The 21,334-nt window shown below is 39.9% G+C and overlaps 1 protein-coding gene and 1 pseudogene across 4 annotated transcripts in view; one reads left to right on the forward strand and one right to left on the reverse strand.

Moving 5' to 3' along the window:
• The window catches only part of LOC145482776 (ephrin type-A receptor 4-like), a 92,587-nt gene that overhangs the window by 24,016 nt on the left and 47,237 nt on the right, over positions 1–21,334 (forward strand). For 3 of the 4 annotated variants that reach the window (XM_081461404.1, XM_081461402.1, XM_081461403.1), the window contains exons 5-9: positions 935–1,273; positions 1,831–1,863; positions 19,174–19,206; positions 20,543–20,645; positions 21,232–21,305. The exons of the other annotated variant lie outside the window; for it this stretch is intronic. In XM_081461404.1, the coding sequence (XP_081317530.1) occupies positions 935–1,273; positions 1,831–1,863; positions 19,174–19,206; positions 20,543–20,645; positions 21,232–21,305 (582 nt within the window). The remainder of the gene's footprint in view (positions 1–934; positions 1,274–1,830; positions 1,864–19,173; positions 19,207–20,542; positions 20,646–21,231; positions 21,306–21,334) is intronic. 4 annotated transcript variants of the gene reach the window in all.
• On the reverse strand, positions 6,296–7,164 carry LOC145482860 (uncharacterized; annotated as a pseudogene).

A 21,334-nucleotide genomic window follows, 5' to 3' on the forward strand; every position in this document is an offset into this window, starting at 1 on the left:
TTGATGTGGCGAAAGATTTTTGCTGTCTAAAGCAAGCACAACATTATCGCCACAGGGCAAACGGCCTTCTGTTACGGGACTAAATGTGACCCGTACAGTTTACACATGTCCTCAGGCCCGCCTCAGGTACGATAATGGACGACGCTTACTAGCAAATCGTTAGACCTGGGCCTTCATTGGACTTAATGATGTCCTCGGGCAGACTTCCTTTAGACAGCAAATACAGAACGCTAATCGGTCGCTCCTTGTCAGAGTCACCGCGCGAACTGAATTCAGACGAGTGTAGCCTGGGCTAAACTTAACGCAAATTGAAAAAAGGGGGGGGCAAGGAGTTCCTACATTTCATGCTAGGTAAGATTTACAAGCTGCTGTCATAGCGAAAGCAGAAAACAAAAACAAAGAAATGAAAAAAAAAAAAAAAAAAATCAAAAAACACCTGATTCAGTCTTTAACACCGTTTTCATAAATCCAGACATATATATATATATATATATATATATATAAACGTTTGATAAAGCAAGGACGGACAACTTCTGACGGTAAAAAAAGTTAAAAAGTTAAAAATTTTTAACTTTTTAACTTTTTTTACCGTCAGAAGTTGTCCGTCCTTGCTTTATCAAACGTTTTTAAATTCATTTTTGCGGTGAGGTTTGGACTGTGAATCTTCATTGATCCTCCTGACGCAGTGGCATTCTTTGTTGGCTTGAGGCATTTTATAACCGTTTTATATATATATATATATTAAAGAGAGAGCGTCGAATGCACTCTCATAATCTCTGATTACTACTAGTATAAATAATAATTTTAATATCTAACAGACTGTTTGAGCCAATCATTTTCAAGTAGAGTTTGCTATTGTTACATTGTAAGTGGTAAGAATCTAGACGTTTATTGCCCTTAGAAGTTATAAGAACATCACAATAATCTTTTCCAGCTCTCCCACAAGCTCCAGTCAAGGCTAACTTTACCAAGGTCCTTGCAACACGTGTTGTCATCAACTGGCACCGCTCGCCAGACGATAATGGAAAGATAACATATGCCCTGGACTGCTTCAGGTGCAAGTCTGAAGAGGATAAGAATTGTAAGGAGGCATGTGGTCGACAAGTACAATATTTACCAGGAAAGGAGAACTTAACTGGCATGAATGTAACAGTTCATGGTTTATCACCGTCCAGCTTCTTTTTGTTCAGAGTTTATTCTGTGAGTGAATTGAATCAACTGGAAAACAACAAGGATAACTGGAATTATGCTGAGGTGTATGTGAAAACAAAAGGTATTGTTTAGTCGGTCAGTTGCATTTTATGCAATGTACACTTTTGTACATGCATATCTTGTAGTATTGCAAGTGTTGTTTTCTATGATGATACAGGGTTGGTTAATAGTTTTCCAGCTATGCTCAATTTTTGCCGCTTGTTATAGTGTCTCATTTTTTTTAAAAAATAGGGGGTTCGACAACCCCTCTCCCCTGCCCAATCCCCACTTTGTCTGCCCCAGAGTTTGAATGATTGGGATAATCTGCATTGATCCTTAATGGGAGACTACATGTAATCATCTGTAGGTTGCCCAACCCCTACCCGTCTCTCTCTCCCCCCCCCCCCCCACCCCTCCCCAGTAGGATCCAGGATTTGTTGGATTGCTCTAACAGTTTGCCGGTGCCCTGGCAGGCACTGTGAAAGTAACACAATGATGTTGCCAGTGCTAAGACCTATGTATCACCCTTTTGGTGACATTATTACCTTTTACTCTCTCACTCAATATGAAGGTAGCTAAACTAACTTTATATTTGGAATAAATGAGGTGGTTATTGCTTCTTACTTTTTGCCTTCCTAGAGAGCAAACACAACCCAACTGAAGGAATGACTGGTAAGATGCATCTGTAGAGCTTAACACGCTGTATTATTTATGAAATGTGGTTGTTGTTATTGTTGTTGTCATCTTACTTTCTGTATGTAACTAATACGTAAATTTGAATGAGTGGATTATTTCTTTTATCGCAGCGAACACTTGTTCATGTATGTGCATGTCTGTCAAGTCAGATGCTGGGTTTATGTGCTCTTGTCACTCCTAAGTAACTTATAGCATATATATAGACACTATAAATTGTTTACGAAGAAATGAATGACACACAGTACTTCATTTCGTCATCTCTGTCTCGCACCTCACTCTCTACGCTCTCCTCCCTCAGTTCACGTAGTTTAGCACGCATCTTTCTGCAAAACAAGAGTTCCGCTGGACTCATCTGGATCACCCATAGATGTAATAAAAACCATAAATGTAATACCAATCATAAATGTGATAAGAATCGGCCACAAATGAAATAACTATTAACCACAAATGTAATAAATCCGCCAACCATAAATGTAATAAAATTTAACCATAAATGCAATAAACTGATCAACCATAAATATAATAAGACTTAACCATAAATGTAATAAACTGCCTATTACAGTACCTCGGAGTCAAGGGGCCACAAACCCTGCTATTGTCTTATTTCGTACAGGCACGACAGGCGCCCCGCAAATCGAATTGGAGGACCCATTGCACCATCATCGTTTTGGCCCAGAGACCAATACCCGAAAAGGCATTATTACTGTCCATGCGAACATTTAGAAATCGTTTAGTCTTTATACCAGAAGAGATCTCGAATCCTCTAAAATAAGTGCGCTTGAGGTGTTAGTGAAAACATTTTGGGACTTTCTGGCTTCGAAAAGAAGAGAAGAAATTGAATTCCTGTCAAACATCACCTTTTAGAGAAAAAGCGTAAAGCCTGTTTTAATTTTAAATTTCTTCACCAGAAATCTAGAGAAATCAAGCCAATTTTTCGGGTGGTAGTGTATGGCTCCGTCTTGTACCCAGCCAATGACTTAACAGTGCTGGTGGGGGGGGGGGAGTGACAAAACTGCTAACTTGCAGGAGGGATGGGGTAAGTGGGACTATTTTAAACAAGATTATGACTTGGCACTTGCTTACTTTGTACTTCTGTAGTGAACGATTGACGTTTGGAGATTTCGAAGTCCCAAATTTTCAGCTTTTTTCTGGTCAAAACTCGGACTTAGACAACGAGCAACTGGATGAAGTCGAGCAAAAAGCTCAAGCGAAATACGCCAAGAAAACAACTGAGCGGGGAGTAAGAAAGTTTGAGAAATGGTGCGAGGAAAGAAAAATTACAGCGGATCTCAAAGCAGGAAGTCCAAAGGAATCTTTTTAAAACTAGATTATATTTGACTTTTATTGTAGACAGATAAGAATTTTATTTGGCTCTTGTTCAGCTAATTGTATTGTAGCAACAACTTTCCATATCATATTCTCATGCTACATCTCTCTTAAACATTTTTTCCTTTTTAAATGAATTTGCACAATTTGGCCTTTTGCATTGATGATAATTATAATCACATGACGTTTGTCAGGCATATAGTTTATTTGGGGCCCGAGTAGCATCATTTGCGCCCTCTCTCCGCTCGGGCGCAAATGATGCTACTCCGGCCCCAAATAAACTATTTGCGCGCCCTCCAAAAGACATGTGATTGTCCTATTATTGTGCTTTGGCCAAAGTTGTTGTCCAGGTCTATTTTCTTGAACGAGGGTAGATATATTTGATGTCCCACCAGCCATACAAGGATAGAACACTAAACAAAACTATAGACCAAAACCTGGTTTATTACAACGTGAACTCAACAATGGCAACTAATACTTAAAACAATTGTGTAAATATTCAGGTTTGTATTAACATCACAGCATCGTAGATTTTTATTTGAGACTCTTTGAAACTCTTTCAGATAGGGATGACTATGTTGAAGTCGACACCCTGACTCAAGTTCTTAAATTTAGTTCCTGATTAATTTTAACCCATAGTTTAGTTTATCTCTAGTAAATCATAGCTCCTAGTGTCAATGAAAATAGGTAAATGCACTTGTATTAAACGGTTTTGTAAATCCTTCTATAAGTAGTTGCATAACAATCTTATTTTTTCAATACAAATATAGATGTGGCCCGCCTAGATTAGCCCAGGCTCTCTGCGGGTTCGCGCTGTTGCTGTTATCAAGCATTTTTAACTCAATCTGTATATCTACTTCTGTAAAAATTGTAAATATGCGAGTCATAACAAAGTTGTTGTTGCTGTTGTTGTATAGCTGATAGCGAATCGGTAAAACTGTAACATGTGCGAAAATAGTCTTAAACAGTGCCTAAGAAAACCGAGATACGCCTTCGTTTTATGTCCGATACTATTTTTATTTACTTCTTTAAAAGGTGGGTGGCTAGCCCCTGGCAAAAGAATTCTAAAAGAATGACTAAGAATTAAGCGAGTCGAACAAATGACTGTAGAAGTTCGAACCGGAAGGGATAATACTTGGCTGTTTCGATTTTGTTTTCGCTTGATGCTGGGGCGTCCCAAAATTTTCGTATGCACTTGCCCGTAAAATTAATCCAACAGCCTCAAGATTCTTCAAATATATGAAACGTTATCAACTCCTAGCACTTCAATTAAGTGGACTTAGAGGTCATCAACTCTTACCACCTCAAACGCACTTATTTTAGACCACTCGAGATCTCGTCTGGTATATAGACTTTATATTCACAATGTAAGTACGTTCTAAAGATTCGCACAGACTATAATGATGGTTTCTCGGGTTTTGGCCTCTGGACCAAAACGGTGCTACGGGAAATGACTCCTCCAATTGGTCTGTCCCAGGAAGCCGGTGAGGGAGGGAGAAACTAGGGGAAATAAGGTATCTTCGTTCAACTACGATTATTCGAGAGCCTTGAACAGGCTACTCTATACCAAATAAGAGAATGACAGGGTCTTTGTTCCCTTCACTCAGAGGTAATAAGGAAGTTTATTACAACAAATTTTATTACATTTATGGTTGGTGTATTCAATACATTTGTGGTTAAAAGTTATTACATTTATGGTCAATTCTTATTACTTTTATGGTTGGTATTACATTTTATAGGTGATAGACTCACGCCTGTGGTGTTATGAGGGGTTGACCTCTATGCCACCAAATAATTGCGAACTTCCTTCTTCCATTCTTTTCCCTCAGCTTGAGCTATTTTCATCCTTTTTATTTGAGGAGGGACTTGTTTTGTCTTTCCTCCTCGCCGTTCGCTTGTGGCCACAATGGTGTTGCCTTCCTGTACTCTATACCGTTATCCTCCAAATACCGCTCGAACATTTCTGATCTGAACTGTGGACCATTGTCACTTCGAAGTGATTGAGTCCATGTGTGGTGAAGATTTTCTCCAAACACTCTATGACTTTCTCTGACGTTGTCAAACGCATGATTTCCACTTGATCGTAGTGTCTGCTACAGTAATCAACGATGACTAAGACAGATTATCCTGATGGTAATGGGCCTAACAAGTCGATGGCCAAATCTTGTCATAAGCCACTTGGTAATGGGGTTGACTTATATTGGCTCTGGGTTTGCGGGACTGCTTAAAAGCTCACAGCCATGACAGGTTTGGCAAAACTTCTCGGCCTCCTTGTCGATTCCAGGCCAACATACCTTTGATCGCAATCTCTGCTTCATACTGACAGTTCTGGGTGTCCTTAATGGGCAAGGCTCAGTACTCGAGGTCTCAACTTATTTGGTATGACAATCCTGGTACCTCGAAGCATTAACTCGCCAATAACACACAGTTCGTGGCTTACTGGTATGTACTGCTTGAGCTGATCACCTTTCCAGTTTCCGTCCTTTATGTGTTGACGCAATTCCACAAACTCTCTGTCCTCTGATGAGGCTTTTTCAATTTCACGTATTGTCATCCCTTGAGGAGTCGCAGGTACTGCGACAAACCTGACAAATTCATCCGACACCTTGTGCGCTAATGAAGATTCTGCTTGCTCGTTCGCATGCAGTAAGCGTGACAACGGATCAGTAATATTCTGTACGCTGTCCGGGTAGATACTAGCATTGTAGTTTGCCGGTCCCAGAAAGCTTCTGACTTCTGATGCACTCTGCGGTTCTCTTGCATCGACGATCGCCTTCACCTTGTCTTCGGCAGGGCCAGTACCATTGTCGCTTAACACCAGTCGCATGAACACCATCTGGGTCATGTGGAACCTGCACTTCTCTTCATTCAGCGTGAGATTCTTCTCTTTCAGCCTTTCCAAAAGTCGCTGTAATCTTCTGTCATTTTCTTCAGTGTTCTTCTCTTGAATAATGATATCCTCTGAGATGTTGAAGAAAAAATGGGGTGCGCCTGACTGGTTACGCCATGCAACTTAACTTGGTAATCTTTCAACTTTCCCACACCTTCAAAGATTTCTTTGTAACCAGACATGATCTTCTCTTTAGATGTCAAAGTGCAGATCTGGGTTCCAAATTTCAACACGCCTAGCTGTATGGTAGTTTCTCTTCCAAGCAGGCTGCCCCTTCACCATTAATAACGAATTAAATTCGGCTTCAGCTTCTTTCCCTTCTACTCTTGCCAGTGCTGAAAATGTTCCTAGAACGTTCAGCGGCTGTTTACTGCCATACGCATAAAGCTTCTTATCACTCTTTTTCGACACACACTTAATCTTGTCTTGCTTTAACTTTGACCACAGATTTTTGTCAATCACATTCGTGCTCGCACCCGAATCATTCAACATCGCTACTACAACTCCACTCACAGTCACATCTATTTTCTCAGGTGATGTAGCAGAATTCACAGTAAATGCATAGTCATCTTCATCTCTTTCACTTCCCACGTACCTGACTGACTTCTCCTTCTTTTTCTTTCTTTTTTTCGTCTCTTCCCGTCTAGGTTTGCGAACCAAAGTGGTCAGCTCCCCCGCACTTATGGCAAGTTTTTCCTTTCGCAGGGCATTCAGAGTCTCACCCAAAATGTCCTACTTTTCCACATCTGTAGCATGCTCGCTTTACAGGCTCCTTCCCTTTGTCTTCCTGCTTGTCGCGGACCGAATTCACATCCTTTCTGCCTTCCGTATTCTCCAGCTGTGATTGAACTCGCTCGTAATTTGCTGCCTTAAAAGTAACAGCCCTGAGGTTAATTTCTCACCTTTTTCCAATAGTTTCTTCCTTAGTTCATGTCATTTACATTGCTGCACGACTTGATCATGAATCTGGTTTTCGGCTTGTTCCCCGTAATCACAGTCCTTGACCACTGACTCAATCTTGTCACGAATTGAGCCACAGTTTCGCCGTCCTGTAATTCCATGCTGCGGAACAAGCGATTTTGTGAAATAATCGTTCAAGGCCTTCACCGCTTTTTCGTAATATTTCGCCTCGCCTGTGTCGGCCAACGTCTCGACAATTTCTTGAACACCTTCGCCAGCTGAATGAAGGAGCTCTCCTCTGGATTTTATTATCCGCTTTATCCCCTTGAATGAGCAAGCCCTTGCTGTCGGCATACACCGAGAAACTTTTCAACCAACGGCCATCGCCTTCCCACGCCTGAAGGTTCACAATGTGGGTCGAAGGGTTTTACCTCGTTAAATCGTCTATCTTTGTTGACGCCATCGGTCTGGGCAGTTGCAACTTCAGTCACAACACACGACTCAAATCTAGAAGTTGCTTTAGTAATCAACTTCCCAACCTACATTGCGCGTTTAAGAGTGCCTGCCTGTAAGAATCAGACAAATTCTTAATTTCGCGGCAAGGCCGAAAGTCAATTTCGCTCATATTCTTGTAGTAGATAGGGTAGGGCATGACAAAAACTACTGGATAGTTTTTCCGGCAAAAATCACTTAATTTCAAAGAAATATGCAAATTACCAAATTCCGTTAAAATCGTCATTTGACGCACTTTTATTAAACAATTCTGAGAGCCTCGCATGTAAAACCACATCATTCTTCCGTCTTAAAACACTCAAATATTTTTAATTTGTGCAACATTTAAATGTGTACTGGGTTGATTTTAGAGAATGTCGCGTTGTCTCTTTGGGTGCAAAATAATTAAATTTTGAAGACATGTATTTCATTCCCTAAAAAGTACTTCGTAAAAATAATTGATTTTCACCATGTGCGAAACCTTCAAATGGAGTAGCTTCTGGTGGTTGAATCGCAGAAGGATGGTCTACAAATTCCTTTAAAAATTTCTTGGGGCATATAATTGTGAGCGACGCGAGAGCTTTTCAAAGTACGTTAAAAATGCAAATATTTGACCATCCGTAGTCAAATTTCAGTTTATGGGTTAGACGTATATTTTAGCATGCGCCACATGACTTGACCTGTTTTAAAAGTTGAAATAGACACAGAGCTGATAATTTTGAAATGTTCTAGTCTTATTTCCTGTAAAAGGCAGGTCCAAAACGCCGATCTGAAGTGTTTCTGTCACCATACGTAGCACATAAAGCAGATGTTTGCTTTTGTTTACCCAACGTCCGATGTACATCGACTACTGTCAACCTATTATTGGTCGAATACCATGAATCTGTGACCATCTTTCGGCGCATATGATCACCACTGCGTCTAAGTCGAAAACGACTAAGTCATTTACGTTTGATCGATTGTTGACCAGTGCCGATAAGCGTGTCCGCGCAGCACAGTCTTACAGCCGTTATTTGCTCGGCACGCAATGCTGTCAAGGCATATGCTACACATTTTGATCTATTTTGTGTAGAGCACTCTCGGGAAAAGTGAAACAATTTATTCATTGTTTATCTCTTCATTCATATAATAATATGTGTATATTTATATAATCGTATTCTATAGTGTACGTGGCCTCGGTCCACATCACGTTTGTTGTACTTTCTGATGTTTCAGACAACAGCTGATAAAGCTAGTGCCTGTCGGTACTCAATACAATTAAAAAAAAATCGCCATAAACAAATTATACTTCAGTGAAGCAAGAATTAGCTGAAATAAGAAGAGGAAAGCACAAAGTGTCTAATTGGTGAGCAAAACCGACTAAATTTAATTAGTAATTATTTGAGTAAACGAACCCTGGCCATGCCTTTTTATTTGGCGTATTTTGTTTGCTTAGTGGCTAAGCATTAGTATGTTTGTAACAGAAAATATAGGACTGTTGTTTTTTAAAAGCTATATTGGTGGAGTTAGTGGCTATAACACTAAAGATCGAAAGCGTAAAACTGAAATTGTTCCGTTGCTTTCGTGCAATAAAGATATCAACAATCATAAGTTTACTAATAAATTAACCGAGTCGAGCTGATTTAATGCCGAGCGGCGAAATTCACGAAAATCGAAAGTTTGCGCACCATGTGACGATATCTAACCATCGCACAAAACTTGGATTAGGGCGGAGCGGAAGGTTTCAGCACCCTGGTGGGAGCGGCTCCCGTATAAAAGACGGGGGTGTTCATCGGACATTTTGAAAAGAACACTACGTGATACCGAGACCCTGTTTTGAGGGCGTGGCTTGGAAGTGTTTTCCTCCTCTTAGAGGTACTGATTCTCACGAAGACATGATTGATCATCGCAGTTATACACACCACTTAAGCAGTTGTGAAATTAAAGCCTGAAAAAAAAATCAGGCCTTAAATTCACACCTGCTTAAGTTGTGTGTATAACTGCGATGATCAACCTTGTCTTGATCTCTTTCTCTGCAGTTCAAATATTTGATATTTGATATATTTATTTGCACTAATTCATACATAACACATAATCTCAAGTCATATTTATTCAGCTCAATACCCTAAAAGGTACTGCAAAAGCTCCCGCTGTGGACCTTTTGACACTAAGCACCCTAAGAGATACCAAACCGCGTTTTTAACCCCTGAAAGGTGTGACGAGCAATCCCGTCATTTTTATATGGGAGTTTCCCCCGCGGAGTGCAGCAGCAGGTGCAGAGCTCTGGAAGGAATTTCAGACCATTTTAAAGGCAAAGGACCGTGTCTAAAAGGTGAAAGAGGGTTGGGAAAGAAGGAGTCAGAGGTTATCTTTCGCAAAATTGGTTCGTTCGCGTTGGTTAGTACAAGTTGGGTCAGGTACCATACGCGTCATCCAGCGCGCGCTTCCGTTTTCCTCCCTCTCCCACACATGTTTTTTGACAAATCTTTGCAAAATCCTTCTCCAGGGGCCCGTTTGTCGAAGGCCCCGGAAACTTTTCGGGCCTGGAAAGCCATAGCAAAATCTCGAACATTACGATTACAGAGCTGTTTAATTCACATATGCCCAATATGAACAGAAGTTCCCTTCATACAAGAAGTTGTAGGCGTATACACTTCTCCGTTTTTAGATACAGATGAACTAAAAATGGCTTTACGGGCTCGAAAAGTTTCCGGGGCTTTCGAGAAGCGGGCCCCAGCTCCCAGTTGTTATTGCTGAATTTCACGTAAACGCTTCAGGCCTTATTTTCGACATTTTGTTTCCATGCGGAGATCAGCGACATCGGACACATAAGAAAAACTGCGCACCGGGGAGGGGTTTGCAAAGAATTGTCGTGTCCAAAATTAAAAAAAGCATGTGTGGGAGAGGGAGGGGAGTACGAGCGCGCGTTGGATGACTTGTTTGGGATTAGGTAACGGTACGATCACGTTGCAAAAAGCGATTTGAGAAAAAGCTTTGCAAAAGAAGCTAAAATTCTCCGACCGTCGTAAAATTATTCGAGAACAAGTTCGGCAAAATTTTAAATAAATCTTACGAGTTCGTTTTGGCTGGTAGCTGGCAAATTTAGAGAGTGGGCGAATTTTTGCATTGCGTTCAAAATGTCTGGTGTGGCTCACTTGCCTCCCTTGTCAATACAGTCCAAAATTATAGTCAGCAAAATACTGTAAATAAAACTGGCCCCTATTGACCAGTTACCTCTATTAAGCGTCCGCGGCCACCATTTGGTCGTTCCGGTAAGGGTTTCTCTATTGTCTTTACCCCTATTAAGCGGCCAGCCAAAATTTAAAAACTTTGTTGGAAAGGGCGATGGCAAATAAGAGTCTGAAATTTAAGGTGACGAGTGATAATTCAAACACACGTCTATCATGATTGTATTATATGTAAACCAAAAATAATTGCACAGCGCGAAAAGGTTTAGGTACGAGTTTAGCGTTACAGTATTACGCAGGGCATGTAGGTAGCGATGGTCTAGTAAAAGATGACAACAGGGGCAATGGTAAACTATTCATTCTTTTCATTTTGTAATTTAATCTCTTCCTATTCAACAAGATTGTGTGCTCCCTGTGGTTCCAAGCCTTACAGAGCCTTACGTATTAGGATAGAAATTGTCCTACCCTACCCCCTAAAATGGAAATGACAGCATTGCGTGACGAACAAACAAGGAACCGCTGCCAGCAAGGATTCCAATAGCAATAGATCAAACGATGATCAAACGTAATATTTTGGGTAGTGCCAAGCAAGCAGCTATCTACAACTGACTTAGCCGTTTTTGACTTAGATGCAGAGGTGATCATATGTGTTGAAAGAGGGTCATAGATGTATGGTATTCGACCATTAAATGAGGTGACAGTTGGCAATGTACATCGGACGTTGTGTAAACACAAGCAAACTTCTGCTTTATGTGCGACGAATGGTGACAGAAACACGTCAAATCGGCTTTGGACCTGCCTTTTACAGCAAATGAGGCTAGAATATTTCGAAATTATCAGCTCTGTGTCTATTTCAACTTTTAAAACAGGTCAAGTCATGTGGCGCATGCTTAAATATACGTCTAACCCGTAAATTGAAATTTAACGACGGATGGTCAAATATTTACATTTTTAACGCACTTTGAAAAGCTCTCGCGCCGCTCACAATCATTTGTCCAAAGAAATTTTTACAGGAATCTGAAGACCATCCTTCTGCGATTCAACCACCAGAAGCTTTATCCATTTGAAGGTTTCGCACATGTCTTCAAAATTTAATTATTTTGCACCCAAAAAAACCCGCAACATTCCCTAAAATCAACCCAGTACATATTTAAACATTGCACAAAAATATTTGAGTGTTTTAAAGACGGAAGAATGATGTGGTTTTGCATGCGCGGCTCTCAAACTTGTTTAATAAAATGGTGCGTCAAATGACGATTTTAACAAAATTTGGTAATTTGCATATTTCTTTGAAATAAAAGGATATTTTGCTAAAAAAACTACCCAGTAGTTTTTGTCATGCCCTTGGCTATTTACCACAAAAATATGAGTGAAATCGAATTTTCGACCCTTCGCTGAAATTCTAGCACGATGCTTTCTTCAATCGACGTGACGGGAGACAAAGCGCCTCGAGGAGTGTGACGTCATAACCGTGCGTAGTACCGGAAGCCCGTCAGGCGTAAGTGAGAACGGAGTCATAGCAAGCATCACAAAACCATTTATTTTACCGGATAAAATAAATCTCCTTTACGGACAGGGTCTCTTACGACCAGAGGACTGTAAATATGGAGAATTAACTTTCAAAACTGAAATCACGGATTTCTTCATATTTTGCCATGAGAAACCCTATGGTGAACTATTTTCGAAAATAACACTAAAAATTGCCAGAGAGTTTTTGATTTTGAGTAATACAACAACCTAGAATTACCGGATTACACATTAAAATTCGCTTATAGAAAACGGCAGCATTAACAAGGAAGCGACAATCAATAATGTACTTAATGCTTAGGAATTATTCCTTACCTTAGTGAGTTTTTCCTGACAGGAAACTACGGCAGTTAGTGTTTTAGCGACACACAGAGCAAAAGAACCAAGCCATTTCGTACGTGACAGTAACGAAACGTAGCGTAGCCGGGAGGTACATGTAGTGGGAGTGTGGGATGGGGAGTAGGAAGAAGCAATGCACAGGCGTAGTAAGTTTTGACGGGCGAGTGCATTTTTACGATGTGTCTTTTAACAAGCACTTTGAAACTGTCTTTAAAGATTTGGTATAACCTTGATTAATGGATCAAGCAACTATATTGCTACAGAAGCAGAACGTCTACGTCTACGTCTACTCACGTTGCTCGAACTGAACACCTGGTCATTTTGCTAGTAATTTCTGGAATAAACTGAACATGGGGCTCATGCGAATATGAGAAAATCGCAGAGAGGACATGTGGTTCTAGCGTAGACAAGCCAGCTTGAACATACAAAGTGGTGCCAAAAATGTGAACCCAAGCCATACGACAGGGTTGGGAACAATGGAACATGGTCAATTTCAATTGGGGAACAGGGGAACAAAGGCAAAAAAACGTTGGGGGACAAGGGAAAGGGCAAGAACATTTGAGTAGAGCAGGGAGCAAGTAGGGATAATTGCGGAACAAAGGAACGCAGGCAAATGTTGAGGGGAACAAGGACCCTCATATGAGGACATATGCGTGCTTTAATATAATACACAACGGTCGAATTTCATCTAAGGTCATTACCAGGCCTACTCTGGGTCCTTAAGTCATCCTAAGCCGCCTAAAGTGGCCTTAAGTTGCTATCGGTTACGCAATGTTAAAAAGGTTTCAACACACTCAAATTACCCCTGTAGAAGTTTATTAGACTTATAACTGTCATGTTAGGGTAAATTCCACTCTAACCCTATGGAGGAGGAGCCATGATGGCCCAATGGTTGGTGCAATGGATCCCTATTGGGGATCAGTGCATTGTGTTCGTACTCTCATAGTGCCTCTCCTCACCCAGGTGTATAAATGGGTACTGGTTAGGGAACAGGGGTGTGGGGGGGGGGGGGGGGATGCAGGGTGAAGCAGAGGTAACCTCAATATGTGTGCTTTCAATTTCCAATGCATTGGAGCCATCTAAAACTCCTCTTAATAGGCCCTAGTCAGCCACACCTTTGTTTTTGTTTACATACAACAGCTTGGTTTTTATGTTTTATCTGGATCATGTCAAAGCAAAGAAAATCACTGTGAAGCTACTAAAGATAAAGGGACATACTTTCAGGAGCACCACTAACAGTAAAGTAGCAAGACTTCGCCTCACCATGCAATATCAATAATTTTGATGGCATTGGAATTGGCAGAGGTTGACTAGGGTCCTTTGGGAAGCTGAGGACCTGACAATTACTGTATTATGCCTTAAAGCCGTGGCTCCCTTATACATAAAAATGTAATGTTTTAATAGACCTGCACCTGTCTAGCCCCCATGTTAGCAGGAATACTTTCCACATGTAGACAATTTAAATGGAATGACAATCTGATGTATACTCTCTCACAGATGGCTTTTTATTTCTATCAAGGCTTAATTTGTTTCTTGTGCTTCACTGTAAAAGAGTTAATAAAAAAGATGACACTCTGTGTTATCATCAAGAAATATATTAAATATGGAAAGATATAACAAATGACTATACTGCGATAATTTCTTTTAAACTTATTAATTTCTGTAAGTTATTACTGAATCAAATCTTCCGAAGACCTACAGTGTATAATTGATAAACAACCACAGTGAGAAGTATTCCAGATCATCAAGATGAAAAGAAAAAAAACAGAAAGACATTCTGGGTTAAGGCTTAATTGTTTCTAGTCACTTTTACACTGAGCAGTAAAAATATCGTCATCCAAAGTCAATTAGACCGAACTGAGTCGACACTCTAATTACTTTACTTACGGTGTAAAAGAGTGACAAAAGTGGGCCATTTCTCCGGCAAAAATCATTATTTGCATTTTACTTCCGCATTCGACCAACCGTAAACGTTTGAATTTCTTAATTCGACAAACCAACTTGCAGCATAATGTTTATCTATCCTTTTCGTAGATTTGATGAAGGCAGGTATTCACCAGTCCGGGATCGTTATCAGATTTGATAACCTCGACCAAAACAAATCATTAACCAATCGCTGCACAAGTTTTCGTTCACGTGACATTATTTGGTAGCAACAGTGTATAATTCAATATGGCGGCCGACGGGGCGTTGCGTTGAAATTTCATTTAATTAATTGTATGTTTGCTTCACAATAGGTTACTGGATTATGGAATAGAGACAGAGATGTATGGAAGAAAACTGTCTTTGTCCAAAAGCTACTGCGAAAAGTTTCATTTTCAGATAGACACCGTATAATATTTGTTCCGAGTAAAAACACACGAAGGTAGACAACAGTTATTCTGTTCACAAAAGCGTTGTTTATTGATACTAATATGATAGCTTCTATTTTCACTCAGGCTTCATTTTCTTGGTAGTTGGCGAAGCTGGTTGTTCAACCGTCTGTATAAAATATAAACGAAACACTAACAGTAAATACATCTTGAGTTTACAAATCGACACTAAACAAGTTGCTTCTATATTCCAAGCGGAGAGCTGTAACTGAATTTCGTTCAGTTTGCATGAACGAAGCGTGGTTAGGACCGAAACATCTCCTACTATGATTCATCACTATGAAATGGAAATAACAGTATCGAAACAGTTCGCGACCCTCCCTCTGTCGACTCTCTGTCCAGATATACTGAAGATAGAATAGCTTACCTCGATGGCCATATCCCATCCCTCGCCTAATTCCATTTCTGCGATTACTAATCCAATCCCCTCCGCCGTGCTGTACATTTCGTTTCCATCTTTGATGCACCGGAGTTCTCTTTGTCGTTGTGGGCTCGCCTGATATGGTTCTGGCACAACAACAAAAATATAGCAGGTATATTTACTCTAATTCGTGATTCACCTCCGTTCAGTGGAATGGGTACACGCAACACTTTATGTCGTGAGATGTGACAGTAAACTTGGAAGTCTTGGCATTTCCGGAAAAAATTGTTTTAGTTGTAGATCAGTAGTCTATTGTTGTGCATTCGGTGATATGGAAAAACGCTTTTAATGACCGATTCACATAAAAGAACCTATAATTCAAGTAATATGTTTTCGTACCATAGTTCACTCGCTAAATCCAACAATAAGCTTCATTATATAACGACTGGTGTACCAGAAAACTGACCTAGTTTGGCCGGCATTTCCGGAAAATATTTCAGGGCCGCGAGTTGTTGAAATTGATTCTTGGACTCTAAAATATAGGCAACTTACCCTTTAATGTGATTGCCGATTGTCCCGCAGTCCGAAAGGTGTTTTAGTTCCCTGTTTAAGAAGTATTGCACCTGGCCTATCTGTCTTCCAGCAACTTCTCTCAAAGTGCAATTTTTCTTAGCGCTCTTTGATACCAGACTGTGGCACGTCTAGAAGTGTCTCGGGTATTTCTCTAATTTCTGGCAAAACACAACGAAGTGCGAACGGGTCTTTGTTTCCATTGTCAGGAAGGACACGAAAAGGAGTTCCTTCTGGCCCCTTGATTTTGAACTCATGGTAACCCTTCAAAAGAAAATAAACAACTAATGTTAGATTCGCAAGAGGTTTCCCGACCACGTGGACTGCCGTACCATGAATCGAGCGACTCACTAAGAGCTATAATTTTTTCTGAAGGGGCTTAGATGATTTATGTAAGTTACTTTTACCTACTCCTTAATTTTTCCACCAGTAATTCTTAAAGTTGAATGGTGCGTGTCTGTCAGGCCTAAAAGAAACGAAAACTTTATGCTGCAAAACTCGACAACAATAAACCTACCCTATGTAATGACCAAGCTATATCCACAAAATCGACATAAATTTGCTGTTTTGATTCTATGGGTACCAGTATCCGCCATCTCAATACCTAGGAACACATCAATTACAGCTGTAAATATGGCCGCCGTTACGAACAACACATCGCAAATCAAAATGCCCCCGTGCACTTTTTTCACAGATCGTGCACAACACTAAAAACACGTCAAATCCCAAGAATATGGCATGAAGATTAACGACATATTTTTTGTGATTTTCGCAAAAATCTGCAAGTAACTTAAATCTAATGACAAAATGAAGAACATACCTGGTTTGGATGCAAAATTGCAAGCGCTGTTTCACTTTACGAGTAGCATTTTACATCGTTTACGCGGGTCTTCGACCGCCATCTTCAAAACACGCGAGGCTCCTTCTTTTCCGGTAATTATCGAATAGAATTATGGGTAAATTACCCGAGTATAATCGAACAAATAACGAGCAAAGTGAAGTGAATACGAAAATTCCCGATTTTTGAAATGGCCGCCATGTTTTGACGTCACATGGTTATCAAATCTGATAACGATCCCGGACTGTTCACATCATCTTATACACTTTACGTGGACTGCGCTACGGTTACTATCGAAAGCAAAGACACAGAAAATTCTCTGTGATCAACTCTCAGTAAACATGGCCGCCAGGCAAATGTTTGGAACACGCGACTTAGTTTGGTCCCGTGACTACAATGTATGCGAGCTCACGCGAGTATGATTATTCCGACAGGCGTTTACAAAAAAAAACTGGAAGGAAGACAAACCGCCAAACTAATATTCTCCGAATTTTGAATACAGTAATTTATTATCCGGTGATTTGAAATAAATGTACATTCGGGGACACTTCGCAAAAGATCTCGAATTTTCGTGGCACAGGCTGATGTCTCGTCTCTTTGAAGCATGGAAACCAGTTAGTGGCGCAAGGGTTACTGAGAGAATCAAAATGGCGGAGACCACTGCGTCTGGTATCGATATATCAATTTCTAGTATTTCGTTGTGAAAATATTGTTCTGGGCATTTGTAATGTGTCAGTTTGAAACAAGTGAAAGCTTGGAGGGTGTATTTCCTGGTGATCTGATCAACCGTGGTAAAAACCTTCTAAAAAATTCGATTCACTGTATAAACTGCCAGGGTCATTAAAGTTTTCTGGACCCTGACAAGTAGTTGGTGAAATTTGACAGGAAGTGTTCTTACTAAGGAACTTAGCATGCGGTACTCATTATGGTATTGGAATATTTTGTGTGACTGAGGCAGGAGAGCAACAAATCGATTGGGTCCCTGAAAAGGACTGAGCAACGTTGGGAAGCCATGCCATTTGCTAAACTCCCATGCCTAAATTGACAGTGGAGATGCCAAAAATATGGCAGATGAGTCTTCCAAGATAATCATTTTATAATTTAGGAAGCATTGTAAAATAAATGCATGTAAATAAGCTAAATTAATTTTAATTTCCCTGTTGTTTGAATAATTTATTAAAAATATACAAACACTTCAAATTAAATCAAGATATCTTAAATCTAAAATTTTTGTGACTGTGAATATATTTTTATTAGTTTTGTTTGATTTTTTTTATTGTGATATCTTCACTAATATTAATGCTACCTTCCTGGTATTTATTGCTATGATTATTCTAATAGTAGTAACTATTCAGTGTTGTCGTATTTTTTTATTTAGTAGTACTTTTTTTAATGGTTTGAAATCTGGCCCGATTTGTTCAAAAGCCAGTTAACGCTAACCCAGGGTATATATTTTTTTGTATAGAAATCTATTTCACTGCTTATGGTTGTGTAGTTTTAAGATGAATCAAACTCAAAACTGAAAGACAAACAACATAAACAGAAAACTGGACCGAAAAGTTACAAAAATAAAAGTAATCAAAATTTTCTCTAATCCTGGGTTAGTTTAATCAGGCTTTGAACAACCCGGCCCTGGATATTTGAGATTGTGATGACTTAATTATGTACCAGTATTGGTACAATAGTGGTTTATTGCAAGAGCTATATGGAAAGACTGTTGCTAAGTTTAAATTTATATCATTCGAGTGAAATAAAGTCTCCTCGAGTCACCTAAAATCGCCTTAGGTCGCCTAAAATCGCCTTAAGTCGCCTAAAATCGCCTTAAATCACCTTAAATCGCCTAAAGTCGCAATGGTTTTTCTGCCAATTTTGCTTAAGTCGCAGAGTATTACCTATTACCGGGTGCATTTAGGAGAGAGTGGCATAGCACAGAGAATTCTCGTATCCTGGTTGGTTACCTAGGCGAGGTATTCAGCGCGGAATTGCGACTCTTGAAAGCGAGGCTTTGCGTGATATGCCACTGGAGCGACAATATAACAACAGCTAAAGGACAACTAGAAGCAATGACCTTTTAATCATGTTTTCAAAACCATTGTCGCCGTCCACGAAGCCAAAAGCAAACACAAACACTGATCACATGGTCGGAATAATAAAAGTTCATTTCGCTCTAAAATTAGACAATACAATATATAATACTCTCCCTCGTGGATTACGTCAGAGCCTCCATCGAGGAACCAGCACGTGATCAATACAAGAGATTCGCCAGCTGATTTTATATGACAGCTCCTCTCTTGGATGAAGGTTATTCCCTGGGAAAAATACGGTTCAAATGTGGAGATTCTGAGAGGGGATACATCTACTTCTAATCCCAAACTTATACATATCTTGTGTAGAAGTTATCAATGATATTTCGCCAGATTATTAGTGAAACACCATAGCTGTCAGCAAAATGTCCTCATTATCAATCATTAATGACCTTCATAAGTTTTTCTTCTCTTCTACAGCTAAAACTACTACCGCCCCAAGAACCGATGAAGGTAACTAGAAAACTTTTACTGAAAGAACATCAAATGAGTTCTAATTTTGGTGTGCTCCTGTGAAGGTATTTTTCTTGAGAAATAATCAATAATAACATAGTACTGTTAAAAAATACATACGAAATCAACACTGTCAGTGAAACGTCCATGTACAACCAACTGAGAAGAGCAGCGCTAAATCAACAACAAAGATTCAAATCTGCATGCTGACCATTCTAATATTATCGATTCTCCGAACTTTCATATGTATTTGCCAAAAATCCAGCACAGACCAGGTTTACGCAAGAGGAAATTGTTCCGTATTCGTGAAAAATCCGGAACGTTTTAGTACTGGATTGATCTTGCCGTTTACAAGCAAGAGGACGAATCCGAAATGAAAACTGTACGGTTTGGTCATGTCTCCGGAGATTTTGAATCCAGAATTTAAAGTGGGTACTTTGAATCCGAGAGCTTTTGAATCCTGAGAGTTTTATCGCGTAAACGATTTTTTTTCTCTAATCCGGATATTTTTCCACCTGCGATCTTGTTAGTTTTTGGTAGAACCAAAATGGCGGATCTAGAAATGTAGTCACAGTCGTAGTCACATTGATCACTATTGATGGCGGTCGCTGGCTGCCTCATTCTGTTTCAGTTCCACGCAGTCACTTTTATAGTGGCCATGTAATGCCATATTCCTCAGAAACCAAAATTATCCACGCAAACAATGTTGACTACCTCCACAGTTTATCGGAGACGATGGCACGATCGAAAGCCTCGAAGGTTCTGGATAAGACCAGAACATTGGTCAAACGCCTGGTGGGAACATAATGAGCAATAATAGCGTGGTCAGCGAGTAGAGAGAAAACTTCAGACTGTCTCAACCTATCCCTAGCCTTCTTTTTGTCGGCATTTTGTTTCTCGTCGTCGAGGCAACAAACAGCTTGTTAACCATTCGTGTAAACGGTTAGGAATGCGAATATCCTTTCGGTGCAAACTCCTACCAATCCGAATACTCTAAAATTAATGAATCCGGAAATATTTACGAATCCCAAAAAATCTCCTCTAGTGTAAACCTAGTCACAGTTTCTTCAATGGAATACTCCTTGCAGAGCCAAATAACTTCTTATCTTCTTTTAAAGGTGAATGTTAAATGGAAAAAATTATAGGAAAAGGTATCTTTTGTCTCAAAAAAAGCAGCAGCTGTTCATCAATCGGCCTTATTCCGACGGTGCAGTTTTCTTCTTCACAGCCGATTAGTTTTAGACAGACAGAGCAATCAGTGAGTGACATTAATAGTAGTTTATTTAGTCTTAATAGTTTCAAATGCTTCATGTGTGTTTTCGTGTACACCCAACAGAAACCAAAAGCGCATCTTCGATGTATGTGAAAATCGTTTATGGTTTGGTTGGATTACTCATAGTCGTGGTCGCTTCTGTTGCCTGCTATATCGTCTTCAAAAGGTTAGCACTGTAATATATTAACGCCGCAATGAAACGGAACAAAGAACAGACATTCCGAAACTCTTTCTCTTTGCTAGTAAATTCAGCTTGGAGAAATTTCTTTAAAATACTGGTATGTGCGAATGGAAGCATAACTGGGTCCTGTTACTGTTGATTACTTCGGGTCAGAGGGTTTCATAAATAAGTTTCGTGACGTTTTCGTTCTCTGCTATCCTCAAGCTTCAGCCCCTATAAAGGCACTAACAAGGCTCGTAATTTGGGATTGTCTGAGTTTTTGAATGGGTCCGAATTTATCTAGTCAATAAACCAATCATCTCCATTCATAAAAGAAGTCTATCCTATAAACAGAATGTTAGGTAGCTATAACGTGTTGTAACATTTGGGACTTGTGGGGACTCTCCCTCAAGAGCTCACTTCTATGCATCCTCTCTGCAGATTTCCAGTGAACAACAAATCGCATGACAGATATTTGCACCGTTAAGTTAGCTCATTGAATTAAGCTTAACTGTTAGACCTATCCTACAACATGAAACAAAAGTAAGATTGCTGTCTGTTTGTTGCTTTGCTTTCCTTGCGATTGAAATAGATGGCGCCATCGAAAAGAAGCAAGGACAAATCAAGCGCCAATAACAGATGGATCTGAGATCAGGGTATACGAAGGTAATTCAGGCGAGCAATCCTCTGGAAAA

Source organism: Orbicella franksi, chromosome 3 (assembly GCF_964199315.1).
Source record: "Orbicella franksi chromosome 3, jaOrbFran1.1, whole genome shotgun sequence".
Taxonomy (NCBI): Eukaryota; Metazoa; Cnidaria; class Anthozoa; order Scleractinia; family Merulinidae; genus Orbicella; species Orbicella franksi.